The sequence below is a fragment of the Dermochelys coriacea genome, chromosome 27 (assembly GCF_009764565.3).
Source record: "Dermochelys coriacea isolate rDerCor1 chromosome 27, rDerCor1.pri.v4, whole genome shotgun sequence".
Taxonomy (NCBI): Eukaryota; Metazoa; Chordata; order Testudines; family Dermochelyidae; genus Dermochelys; species Dermochelys coriacea.
Genome location: NC_050094.1, coordinates 15511943 through 15525145, shown reverse-complemented (window position 1 = coordinate 15525145; position 13203 = coordinate 15511943). Strand labels below are relative to the sequence as shown.

General features: G+C 64.4%; 1 protein-coding gene across 6 annotated transcripts; it reads right to left on the bottom strand.

Annotated features, from left to right (window-relative positions):
- Positions 1 to 3321: 3321 nt before the first annotated feature.
- On the bottom strand, positions 3322 to 12518 carry IFI35 (interferon induced protein 35). Of its 6 annotated transcripts, none has more exons than XM_038385319.2 (10): positions 12149 to 12518; positions 11347 to 11378; positions 10683 to 10778; positions 10227 to 10385; positions 7523 to 7627; positions 6787 to 6931; positions 6284 to 6405; positions 5139 to 5328; positions 4694 to 4800; positions 3322 to 3663 (listed from the first exon to the last, which is right to left on the bottom strand). In XM_038385319.2, the coding sequence occupies exons 1-10, from the start codon at positions 12480 to 12482 to the stop codon at positions 3472 to 3474; spliced, it is 1482 nt and encodes a 493-aa protein (XP_038241247.2). In that variant the 5' UTR covers positions 12483 to 12518; the 3' UTR covers positions 3322 to 3471. The 6 variants fall into 6 exon arrangements, with proteins under 6 accessions (XP_038241247.2, XP_038241248.2, XP_038241249.2 ...); XM_038385320.2 differs by having other exon boundaries at positions 11332 to 11378; positions 12179 to 12518; XM_038385321.2 differs by having other exon boundaries at positions 12179 to 12518.
- Between the last annotated feature and the right edge of the window lie 685 nt (positions 12519 to 13203).

Sequence of the window (13203 nt, the reverse complement as noted above, 5' to 3'; positions counted from 1 at the left end):
TCTACAGCCCCCCCGCCGCGCCCTCTGGGGGGGTTCCCCATGGCCCCTGCTACCCCCCCCAGCCCGGCCCTTGCAGCCCCCCCCCGCGCCCTCTAGGGGGTTCCCCATGGCCCCTGCTACCCCCCCCCGCCCGGCCTCTACAGCCCCCCCGCCGCGCCCTCTGGGGGGGTTCCCCATGGCCCCTGCTACCCCCCCAGTCCGGCCCCTACAGCCCCCCCCCGCGCCCTCTGGGGGGGTTCCCCATGGCCCCTGTTACCCCCCCCAGCCCGGCCCTTGCAGCCCCCCCCGCGCCCTCTAGGGGGGTTCCCCATGGCCCCTGCTACCCCCCCCAGCCCGGCCTCTACAGCCCCCCCGCCGCGCCCTCTGGGGGGGTTCCCCATGGCCCCTGCTACCCCCCCCAGCCCGGCCTCTACAGCCCCCCCGCCGCGCCCTCTGGGGGGGTTCCCCATGGCCCCTGTTACCCCCCCCAGCCCGGCCCCTACAGCCCCCCCCCGCGCCCTCTGGGGGGGTTCCCCATGGCCCCTGTTACCCCCCCCAGCCCGGCCTCTACAGCCCCCCCGCCGCGCCCTCTGGGGGGGTTCCCCATGGCCCCTGCTACCCCCCCAGTCCGGCCCCTACAGCCCCCCCCCGCGCCCTCTGGGGGGGTTCCCCATGGCCCCTGTTACCCCCCCCAGCCCGGCCCTTGCAGCCCCCCCCCCCGCGCCCTCTAGGGGGGTTCCCCATGGCCCCTGCTACCCCCCCCAGCCCGGCCTCTACAGCCCCCCCGCCGCGCCCTCTGGGGGGGTTCCCCATGGCCCCTGCTACCCCCCCAGTCCGGCCCCTACAGCCCCCCCCCGCGCCCTCTGGGGGGGTTCCCCATGGCCCCTGTTACCCCCCCCCGCCCGGCCCGTGCAGCCCCCCCCGCGCCCTCTAGGGGGGTTCCCCATGGCCCCTGCTACCCCCCCCAGCCCGGCCTCTACAGCCCCCCCGCCGCGCCCTCTGGGGGGGTTCCCCATGGCCCCTGCTACCCCCCCAGCCCGGCCTCTACAGCCCCCCCGCCGCGCCCTCTGGGGGGGTTCCCCATGGCCCCTGCTACCCCCCCAGTCCGGCCCCTACAGCCCCCCCCGCGCCCTCTGGGGGGGTTCCCCATGGCCCCTGTTACCCCCCCCAGCCCGGCCCTTGCAGCCCCCCCCCGCGCCCTCTAGGGGGGTTCCCCATGGCCCCTGCTACCCCCCCCAGCCCGGCCTCTACAGCCCCCCCGCCGCGCCCTCTGGGGGGGTTCCCCATGGCCCCTGCTACCCCCCCCAGCCCGGCCTCTACAGCCCCCCCGCCGCGCCCTCTGGGGGGGTTCCCCATGGCCCCTGCTACCCCCCCAGCCCGGCCTCTACAGCCCCCCCCGCCGCGCCCTCTGGGGGGGTTCCCCCATGGCCCCTGCTAACCCCCCCCGTGCCCTCTGGGGGGGGTTCCCCATGGCCCCTGCTACCCCCCCAGCCCGGCCTCTACAGCCCCCCCGCCGCGCCCTCTGGGGTGGGTTCTCCATAGCCCCTGCTACCCCCCCCCGCGCCCTCTGGGGGGGTTCCCCATGGCCCCTGTTACCCCCCCAGCCCGGCCCTTGCAGCCCCCCCCGCGCCCTCTAGGGGGGTTCCCCATGGCCCCTGCTACCCCCCAGCCTGGCCTCTACAGCCCCCCACCCTCTGGGGGGGTTCCCCCATAGCCCCTGCTACCCCCCCCAGCCCAGCCCCATACAGCCCCCCCCCACCCTCTGGGGGGGTTTCCCCCAGAGCACCTAACGCCACCACCCCTATATGACCCCCCACGATCAGCTGGAACCCCCCCATAGCCTCTGCCCACCCCTTACCCACCCTGTGTTCCCCACACACACACACACACACACACTCAAGCCCCCCAGCCCCGTCCCCCCTCCACGACTCCTATAGGCCGTCTAGCGCCCCTCCCACCAGACTGCAATAGCCCCAGTCCAGGGCCCCCCCCATAGCTCCTACCCACCACAGCCCTATGTCCCCATCCGCCCCACCCACCCACACGCTCTTGCCTTAAATATCAGGGGGCAGCCCTGTTAGTCTGTATCCACAAAAACAACGAGGAGGCCGGTGGCACCTTAAAGACTAACAGGGTTATTTGGGTAAAGCTGCATATGAAGAAGTGGGGTTCTTTTAAATCCACGGAAGCTTAGGCCCAAATTAATCTGTTAGTCTTTAAGGTGCGACCGGACGCCTCCTTGTTTTTGCCCTACAAAACCCACGCTGGTGCCCCCTCCATAGCATCTGCCCCACCGCAGTGACGCTCCCATCCTCTACATGGGGCCCCTATGCCAGCCACACGAACATCCAGGCGTGACAAGCTGGGCCCAATGAGCTTTTAACACCCATGGAGCCGCAGGCAGCACCCCACCCCCTCTCTTAGGCCCTTGCTTGGGCACCCTGGCACAGCCTCAGAGCTCACACTGGCACTGCAACATCTCTGCCCCCCACCCAGAAAACCCCTGAGCTAGCACCCCCCCAGCAAACCCTGTCCCTGCCCTGCTCTGAGCCCAGCATCTTAGGGACATCCCCCTGCACCAAACACCATGCAGCACGGGGAAACACCTCGGGCTCAGTCTGCAGACCCTTCCCTAGCACGGGAATGGGGAGCCAGGCAGAGAGACCCCCCCACACACACACACACGACAAAGGGTTTGCTCAGCCCCATGAGACTAGTCATGCTGCTCTCTGTCCTGCTGGGTATGCAACCCCCCCTGCCCCCAGGAACCTCTGCCTGCATGGCCCATCCCATGGACAAGAACCTCACCCCACACCTGTCACGGCCCCCTGCCCAGCCCAGCCGGCTAATGCCCGCCTGCTCCCAGCAGAGCCATGGGGCTGATGCCCAGTGACAGGACGGCTGGGCCTCACCCGTCCCTGCCACCCCAGCGGGGGCAGAAATTCAGCATGGGGGGGAATCTCTGACTAACACTCCTTCGAGACCACACCACCATGTAAATATCAGGGTTTGGCTAAACTCTGACTCCCCCAGGCTCCAAACTCATTTATTAACCCTACACCCAGCGGGCCCCACACCCTGATGGAATGAGATGCCTGAGCGGGGCCTAAACGCTATTGGGGTTGGTGGGCAGAGAGCCGTTGGTATTTCATCCACTGTTCATTTCACTCCATTTCATGCCCGTGTCCTCCATGCAGGGTGTTTCGCGGAGAGCCACGCTGGCCAAAACAGGAAGCTCCGAAATGGGGCTCTCTCACCCCATGGCTCTCTCACAAGATCCTTCTCTCGTGCCCAGCCCCACAACACCAGAGATCCCTGAGAATACGGGCAAGGACCCAGAGCAGCTCCCTAAATACTTTAATTCCAATCAGAGTCCGATTAATCTATACAGTGCTACATGGAGCACGCATGGGCTCTGAGCCTGTGGCTGTCTCAGGCCCAGTCCCTGGGCGCCGACTGTCTCGTGTTCGGGTTAATGTCCATGAAGGAGCTTCAGTCCGTGTCCTCCTCAAAAACAGCAAGTGCCCGTTTCCCCACTGGCACATATCCCAGGGCATCCACCTCGCCTCCGCCTCGGCTGGGCTTCTGGAAGTGAATCTCCAGGGCGTCCCTCATGGACTCCTCGTCCAAAATGTCCGAGATCCCCGACAGGAGCACGGTCTTGGCACAGACGGACGGACGGACCTAGGGGGAGAGAGCAGAGGAGTGACCCTGCAGAGCGCGCTGTCTCCTGCTGGCACAGCCAGGTGTTGGCTGAGCAACGGGGAGAGCAGCCAGGGAAGAAGAGCGTCCGTGGCTGTGGGGGATCTCAACTGATGGAATTAAACACTACAGAGACCCCCCTCTCCCACCCAGGAGTCAGAGCAGGGTGTGACACACGTCCTGGGCACAAAGGCACAAACCCTGCCTGCTGCTCGCCAGGCAAGCTCCAGCGCCTTGCTTAGCTTTGCACAGAGCCTCCTGCAGCAGCCGCCTGCTGTCCCTAGGGACAGGGGGGTCCCTGCAGAGCAGCTAGTCTGACCCAGCAGCAGGGAGTGCTGGGAATGCAGAGCAGGGGTTCCCAGCTGGGCTCCTCCTCACTCTGTCTCAGCCACTCCCCAGTGTTATCATCTGTATTTCCACAGGGCCTAGGAGCCCAGTCATGGGCCAGGCCCCACTGTGCTCTGCGCTTTGCAGACGCAGAACAAGAGACAGCCCCTGCCCCACAGAGCTCAGTCTGCCTCTGTCCTTCTCATGCTCTTGGCCATCAACCCTTTCAGCTGGCCGTGTACCTTCAGCCTCGAGGGAGAGCGAGCATGCCGAGGGTGGGGTGGGGCACACAGGCTTGTGCAAAGTGCATGTAGGGCGGAAAATGGGCACTGGGCTCACGCCCAGGATGGGGGTGGTGCTAGAGTCAGGAGTGGCAGTGTCAGCATGTGCTGGGACTTGTGCAGAGAGGGGTGTTAGAATCAGTGCACACTGCGGGGAGTGGGCACGGTCAGTGTACGCTGTGGCTGGTGTGGGGGGGAGGGGTGTCAGGATCAGTGCATGCTGGGGCTGGTGTGGTGGGGAGGGGTGTCAGGATCAGTGCACGCTGAGGGGGTGGGCACAGTCAGTGTACGCTGGGGCTGGTGCGGAGGGGAGGGGTATCAGGATCAGTGCACATTGGAGCTCACATCTGGCCGGGGGTGGCACCAGCACACGCTGGGAACGCACTGGGGATTGCAACCCCTACCTGAAGATTTGTGATCTGTCCACTTATGTAGGGCGTCACTTTGAGCTCGTACGTCTGCTTCCCAATGGGGACTTGGAAGAGTCCTTTCTTCGTTAGCTGCTCCGCCACTGCCGAGGAAGAGAGAAGCCCTGACCTCCTGCTCCCACCCACAGGCTGAGCCTTTCCACCAGTGCCAGGGGGTGTGAAAGTGGCTGCTCAGGCACCAGCACTGGCTCCTGCAGCATCTGCCCGAAGACACCCCAGGAATCCAGTGCCAAGGGCACTTATCCCAGTGCAGCCTCTGGGAACCTGGAGCCACCCCAGCCTGCTCCCCATTCCAGCCTCCTCACTGCTCCCTCTGGCTGATGTGCAGAGGAAAGCTCTGTCTGCTGCAGGTAGCTGTCTCCTCCCTGGATTGACAGCTCCAGGGCCCACCACCCCAGCTCTCAGCATCTCCCCCACATACCTCCATTGTGCACAAAAGTCAGCACCACATGCCCAGAATCACTCAGGAGCTCCCGCTGCTCCACCTCACTGCCCCCATTCTTCTTCTTGCTGAAGAAGATCTCCAGCTTGTCCAGCAGCTGCTCCTCAGAGAGATCCAGGCGGGGGAGGCTGGACAGCAGGATGCACCTGTCACTCAGCTTCATCTCAATCTGCAGGGCAGGTACCAGGCTGTCACGGCTCCAGCCGGGAAAGGGGGGCCGTGGCTGCCTGGGACATGGGAGGAGGCGGGCACCAGGGAGCTTCATGCCCCAGGCCTCCAATGGGGGGAGCTTTGTGCTGGTACTGAGCACAGCCCCCGTTACCTTGAGAACAGGCAACAGCAGAGCACACAGCCCTGTAGGACGTGGGGAGGCTGCCCACCCCTGCTGGGCACAGCCCATCCCCCCAATGTGTGAGAGGCTGCCCACCCCTGCTGGGCACAGCCCATCCCCCCAGCGTGCAAGAGGCTCCTGGGTACAGCCCATCCCCCCAGCGTGTGAGAGGCTCCCGGCCCCTGCTGGGCACAGCCCATCCCCCCAATGTGTGAGAGGCTGCCCACCCCTGCTGGGCACAGCCCATCCCCCCAGCGTGCAAGAGGCTCCTGGGTACAGCCCATCCCCCCAGCGTGTGAGAGGCTCCCTGCCCCTGCTGGGCACAGCCCATCCCCCCAATGTGTGAGAGGCTGCCCACCCCTGCTGGGCACAGCCCATCCCCCCAGCGTGCGAGAGGCTGCCCACCCCTGCTGGGCACAGCCCATCCCCCCAGCGTGCGAGAGGCTGCCCGCCCCTGCTGGGCACAGCCCATCCCCCCAGCGTGCGAGAGGTTGCCCGCCCCTGCTGGGCACAGCCCATCCCCTCAACGTGCGAGAGGCTGCTCGCCCCTGCTGGGCACAGCCCATCCCCCCAACGTGCGAGAGGCTGCTCGCCCCTGCTGGGCACAGCCCATCCCCCCAACGTGCGAGAGGCTGCCCACCCCTGCTGGTCACAGCCCATCCCCCCAGCATGCGAGAGGCTGCCGAAGTTCCTCGGGGGAGACAAAAGCCCCTTGCACTGACGGTGAGCCAAGGATGCCAAGAGGCCCCTGCAAGGGATGCGGCATGCAGACTCCATGGCAGCTGGGCCTCACCTCCAGGGCTGAGGGTAGCAGCAGCTCCACCGGCTCCGCCTGCACTCGCAGTCGGCCCTCACACCCTGCACTCTCATCCAGCTTCACCTCGTGCCACTTCATCTCTAGGATCCTCTGGGCAACTGCAAACAGGGAGAAACCACTCAGGCCTGGGGAGCATCAGGGCAGGCGGCTTTGGGATGGGCCAGGGCCAAGCCAGGCAGGGAATCCCCCCACAGGAGGGGCTGGGCCGTGGGGCACAGCCTCCACATAGGAAGGCTCTGCAGCGCAGCAGTGGGAGAGAGAGTCTGGCAAAGCAAAGGGCAGCAGGGCTCCAAGCCACAGCAGCATGAAGGGCCCTCAGCGAGGGGAATGCTGGGGCCTCACACCCAGGCCAGTCACCTCTGAGGGGGGACCCCAAGCGGGCACCAGGCTGCACGTCTTAGCCAGTGTGTGTGGAACGGGGGGGCCTCCCCAGACTAGGCACTGACCAGAGGCAGGCTGGCCAGCAGCAACAGACCTACCCTCCGGCTCCTCGAAGGTGAGAAGGGCAGAGCCCCCAGGCAGTGCACGCTGGATCCGAGGGGCAACCACCAGTGCGTTCACGTCCTTGGCCTCCGTCACGTGTCCCTTAAACAACATCTTTCTGTCCGGCAGGGAGGGCGGCGCCTGGGGAAAGCACGCCGGGCAGCGTGAAGGAGTGCTGCGCCCAGGGAGGGGTGGGAGGAAACGGCTGGGGCCCATCCCCGCCAGCCCGCACCTGAGATCCTGCAGCTCAGCTCCCCACACAGAATCCCTCCTAGGCGCCGGGTTTCTAAAGCCTGGAAGGCTGCCGCCAGAGCAGCCCGGGCAGGGACCCCATCAGACCTCCCAAGCGAAGCAGGGTCAGTATCGGGGTGGGAGCCCTCCAAGGGAACAACCACCCACAGCACACGGAGGATTCCAGAAGGGTGCTCTCCCCCAAGCAGTGCTGACCCCAGTGCCGGGGGGCTGCTGGAGGCATTTTCTCAGCCAAGATGTAAAAGCAAAGTCCTGAGCCCGTGTGTTCATCACTTCTCACAAGAGCCAGACTCTGACTTGGCGGATCGGCAGAGCCACTAGCAGGCTGTTGTACCCTCCCCTCCGACCAGAATGGGAGTCGAGCGCACTCACTGCAACCAGCCCCTGAACTGATCGGCCCCCGCCAGGCCCATGGGCCCCTCAGCGACAATCACCAGCGGATGTGTGGGGCGGTGGGGACCCTGCTGAGAACTTCCTCACCTTAGCTTGCTTCTCCCAGGCCACTCTCCTCTCCTCCAGCTCCTTTTCCAGCTCCTGCTTCTCCTGAAGCAACTTGTCCCTTTCTTCCTTTGCCAGACAAAGCTCCTTCAGGAAGGAGGTAAAAGCTAATCAGAGAGGGGGGCAGGGGAGCTCTGCCAGTGGACCACCCATGATTCCCACCCTGCACATCCCTCACCCAGATCTGCTACAGCCTGACACCCACCCGCAGCCCCTGCTACTCCCGCCCTGCGTGTCCCTCACCCAGCTCTGCTACAGCCTGACACCCACTCGCAGCCCCTGCTACTCCCACCCTGCGTGCCCCTCACCCAGATCTGCTACAGCCTGACACCCACCCGCAGCCCCTGCTACTCCCGCCCTGCGCGCCCCTCACCCAGATCTGCTACAGCCTGACACCCACCCGCAGCCCCTGCTACTCCCACCCTGCGCGTCTCTCACCCAGATCTGCTACAGCCTGACACCCACCCGCAGCCCCTGCTACTCCCGCCCTGCGTGTCCCTCACCCAGATCTGCTACAGCCTGACACCCACCCGCAGCCTCTGCTACTCCCACCCTGCGTGCCCCTCACCCAGATCTGCTACAGCCTGACACCCACCCGCAGCCCCTGCTTCTCCCGCCCTGCACGTCCCTCACCCAGCTCTGCTACAGCCTGACACCCACCCGCAGCCTCTGCTACTCCCACCCTGCGTGCCCCTCACCCAGATCTGCTACAGCCTGACACCCACCCGCAGCCCCTGCTTCTCCCGCCCTGCACGTCCCTCACCCAGCTCTGCTACAGCCTGACACCCACCCGCAGCCCCTGCTACTCCCGCCCTGCGCGCCCCTCACCCAGATCTGCTACAGCCTGACACCCACCCGCAGCCCCTGCTACTCCCGCCCTGCGCGTCCCTCACCCAGCTCTGCTACAGCCTGACACCCACCCGCAGCCCCTGCTACTCCCGCCCTGCGTGTCCCTCACCCAGATCTGCTACAGCCTGACACCCACCCGCAGCCCCTGCTTCTCCCGCCCTGCACGTCCCTCACCCAGCTCTGCTACAGCCTGACACCCACCCGCAGCCTCTGCTACTCCCACCCTGCGTGCCCCTCACCCAGATCTGCTACAGCCTGACACCCACCCGCAGCCCCTGCTTCTCCCGCCCTGCACGTCCCTCACCCAGCTCTGCTACAGCCTGACACCCACCCGCAGCCCCTGCTACTCCCACCCTGCGCGCCCCTCACCCAGATCTGCTACAGCCTGACACCCACCCACAGCCCCTGCTACTCCCGCCCTGCGCGCCCCTCACCCAGATCTGCTACAGCCTGACACCCACCCGCAGCCCCTGCTACTCCCGCCCTGCGCGCCCCTCACCCAGATCTGCTACAGCCTGACACCCACATGCAGCCCCTGCTACTCCCACCGTGTGCCCCTCACCCAGATCTGCTACAGCCTGACACCCACCCGCAGCCCCTGCTACTCCCGCCCTGCACGTCCCTCACCCAGCTCTGCTACAGCCTGACACCCACCCACAGCCCCTGCTACTCCCACCGTGTGCCCCTCACCCAGATCTGCTACAGCCTGACACCCACCCGCAGCCCCTGCTACTCCCGCCCTGCGCGTCTCTCACCCAGATCTGCTACAGCCTGACACCCACCCACAGCCCCTGCTACTCCCACCGTGTGCCCCTCACCCAGATCTGCTACAGCCTGACACCCACCCGCAGCCCCTGCTACTCCTGCCCTGCGCGCCCCTCACCAAGATCTGCTACAGCCTGACACCCACATGCAGCCTCTGCTACTCCCACCCTGCGTGCCCCTCACCCAGATCTGCTACAGCCTGACACCCACCCGCAGCCCCTGCTACTCCCACCCTGCGTGTCCCTCACCCAGATCTGCTACAGCCTGACACCCACCCGCAGCCCCTGCTTCTCCCGCCCTGCACGTCCCTCACCCAGCTCTGCTACAGCCTGACACCCACCCGCAGCCCCTGCTACTCCCACCCTGCGTGCCCCTCACCCAGATCTGCTACAGCCTGACACCCACCCACAGCCCCTGCTACTCCCGACATGCGCGCCCCTCACCCAGATCTGCTACAGCCTGACACCCACCCGCAGCCCCTGCTACTCCCGCCCTGCGCGCCCCTCACCCAGATCTGCTACAGCCTGACACCCACCCGCAGCCCCTGCTACTCCCGCCCTGCACGTCCCTCACCCAGCTCTGCTACAGCCTGACACCCACCCACAGCCCCTGCTACTCCCACCGTGTGCCCCTCACCCAGATCTGCTACAGCCTGACACCCACCCGCAGCCCCTGCTACTCCCACCGTGTGCCCCTCACCCAGATCTGCTACAGCCTGACACCCACCCACAGCCCCTGCTACTCCCACCGTGTGCCCCTCACCCAGATCTGCTACAGCCTGACACCCACCCGCAGCCCCTGCTACTCCCGCCCTGCGCGCCCCTCACCCAGATCTGCTACAGCCTGACACCCACCCGCAGCCCCTGCTACTCCTGCCCTGCGCGCCCCTCACCCAGATCTGCTACAGCCTGACACCCACATGCAGCCCCTGCTACTCCAGCCCTAGGACTTCGCTGAGCGGAGGTGGCCAGTTGTGCCAGACTGTGCTGTGGTTTTGAGATATATTCACTAGACTCTGACTAAATGCATCATGGGAGGATGGGGTGCAAAGGGCCTATTCCTAGAAACCAGCCTGGTAGGAGGACTCCAGCTCCCTGCTCAGAGACTTCTCTCTCTCTAGTTTCCCACGGAGGAGTTCGGCTTCTTTCTGGAATCCTCGTGTCTTGTTCTCAGCAGCTTCCTTCGCAGTCCCCAGCTCTAGCTGGTCTTGTTCCAGCGCCTGACAGCGTTCCTGGGAGAGGCACCGAAGGGAACGTCAGGCTCCTGTGGGCTGCTCTGCAGAGGCTGCACCATCCCCATGGCCACTTCCACCCCACACAATGTCAGTCTGTCCCGTGCGGGTGCGCAATGGGGCATAGGCCCTCCCCAGGCACTATCAACCCAGAATCGTCTGGGGCTGGGCCTCTATTAACAGCACACTGCAGAGGGAGCTGCAGCTGGTAGGCACATTTTGAGCCCCTGCCCCATCCTGCCATCGGCTCACGTGGAAAGCAGCTGCTCAACCTACAGTGCCTGGCCAGGGACCTACCTTGTATTTCTCAATCTCCTGCTGCAGGCGTTTGGGTGTCATCACGAGGGCGCTGTTCCCCAGTTTGAACTCTTCAGGCAGATGGACAAAGGAGTCCTAAAAGCCAAGAGAGGTAAGTGACCCTAGGGCCCACACGCGGCATCACAGGGCAGCCTGTGCCATGGGTCATGCCAGTCACCATCTGCACATGCGCTCTCTGGCTCCACCAGCACAGGGGTCAGAATTCAATGTGGGTCGAGCCAGAGGGGTGGGGGTGGGGAAGGAACTTTCCTGCTGGACTCAGGCTGTTCCTTTCCCCCGGTTGGTCTCCAGCTCCCCGTGCTCAGGGGTCATCTACACTCAAAGTGCTGCAGCTGGCTGCTGTACCACTTCAGTGAAGACGCTGCCCGCGTGGACGGGAGAGGTAACGCACCTCGGATAGGCGGCCAGTCGATGGGAATGCACTGTCTACACCAGGGGTTAGATCGGGTGAGCTGCGTCACTCAGGGGGCTGGATTTTTCACACCCCTTAGTGACGGAATTATACTACCCTAATTTCCTAGTGAAGACCAGGCCTCAAACAACCAACCTCCTGGTGCCCCCAGGAAACGTTATTCTCAGGTTAATTTCCACTTTGGCTTTCAAAAACCCAGGGCAGGGACTGACTCGCCTGGCGCCCAGTTACCTCTTCTGAATCCGTCATCACGTCACTGACACCTGGGGAGAGAAAGCACCAAAGTGTCAGAATCTGGCACCAAAATCAAGCTCCCCGCCCCTAGCAGCATCACGCTGAGCATTGGCTCTAGTGATACAGGCTTGTCACTAGGGGAGACCCAAGCCTACACTGATCTCCTGGACCTGGGCCTTCCTGACTCGCCAATCACTGCAACATGGAGCATTTCTCCAGGTTCAGGGGGTGAGACGGCTTGGGGTGACAGATGAGAGCTCACCCCATGTTCACCGCAGGTCACTCCGGTCTGAGTAAGATTGTGCCCCCCCCTTCAGGTGCCCAGAAACCTCAGGGAGCGACAGGAGACACAGTCTAAAGTGAGGGTTGGCTCCCAAATTTCAGGCAGGGACCAGTTCTGGGGTGGGGGGGGGGGAATGGGCCCTGCTCCAGTGGGGCTGGTGCCTGGTCCCTAGGACTGCAACACCCCAGGGTGGGAGGGAATCCCTGGAACGGAGCCAATGGCTGAGGCACAAAGGGGCTCCCCCAGTCACTCCAGACAGGGACTTGGGGAGACAGTGCCCCTGGACTGGAAACAATGAGGGAGGGGGCACAGAGCCTCCCAACGAGTGGGGAGAACAGTGGGAGACCCTGTAAAAAAGGGGTGCACTGTACAACCCCTTCACAGCCGGGGCTGGGCCTAGGACAAGGAGCAGACCCGCTAACACCCTAGGGGACCCAGGGCATGCAATGGGACCCCAGCAGCCCAGGGCAGGAACCGGCCCCCCCAGCACCCCGGGGGGCTCAGAGCAGGGCGCACCCCCCACGCGGCATCTGCAGCCTCCCTCACCGCTCCAGCCTCCTGCCGCGGCGCTTCCGTCTGACTCCGGCCCCTCTTTCACTTTCGTTTCCCGGCCGCCCCGCCCCGTCCAGCCCCGCAGCGAGCTGCCCAGCCCCGCGGCGTCGGCCAGAGGCGGACCCCGGGCCCGCTGGCGGCCGCAGCCCGGCGCCCTTCCCAGGGCAGGGAGCCCCCCGCCCCCCGCGGCCCCAGTCTCAGGAGCGGCGGCCGCCCCTGTAAGTTCATTTCGGGCTTGGGGCCAGACGCTGCCTTCAGCCAGGAAGCGGGTAACTGCACCAGGCAGACTCTGGGGCATGGTGTCATTTAGCCAACAGCAACGGTGCGCAGGCCCTTCCTGACCAGCCAGGAGCGCCATGGTGGTCCCGCTTGCACCTTGAGGGGTGTAATTTAAAGAAACCAGGCCAAGGCAAAGCTTTGTGGTTCAGGCAGTGAAGAGAATTTCTCTCTCTGAAAAGATCACCCCTGCATAGCAGTGGGGTCCTGGCCAGGGCCAACACCCCCATCTCACCTCACACAGTGTATAGTGGCCCTGAGCCACTGTGGGGGGAGACCAGAGGCTTATTTGTCTCTTTTGAGTTCCTGATGGTCACTTTCCCAAAGGCACCTCTAATAAGTCATCAGCCAGGTGCTCATGAAACCTTTTTGATGAAGCGATGGAACAATTTTTGCACAATAAACCCTCTAAATTACCTCTACCCACTGCTGAGCTCACAGATAAACACCAATACTTAGCAAAGGCAGAGGGAAAAAAATGACACCCCCCTACCGCCCAAACGTATCACTCCCATTTCTTAGGCAAAGAACCAAAGCCAGCTGGAATAGCAGGATCCCGAATCGTTTCCCTCCCCATAAGTGACCTTAAATTCACATTCAGCACATTTTAGACTACCCAGCCTCCACTGCTGGAAAGGCAGAGCAGCTTTGTCATCTGCTCTCAACATTGTGTGGGGAAGGCATCAGATACAGAGAGAACTCTTAGGGCAGTTCTCCAAAGCCATTTTGGTTAGTATTTAATT

Excerpts from the sequence above, each read along its gene's own strand:
- IFI35 (XM_038385319.2), bottom strand. The coding sequence starts at position 12,482 with ATGCCCCAGAGTCTGCCTGGTGCAGTTACCCGCTTCCTGGCTGAAGGC. Across the intron at positions 10,386-10,682 it reads AGGAGATTGAGAAATACAAG|GAACGCTGTCAGGCGCTGGA; the intron begins GTAGGTCCCTGG and ends TGCCTCTCCCAG. Across the intron at positions 4,801-5,138 it reads GACTTTTGTGCACAATGGAG|TGGCGGAGCAGCTAACGAAG; the intron begins GTATGTGGGGGA and ends CTTCCTCGGCAG.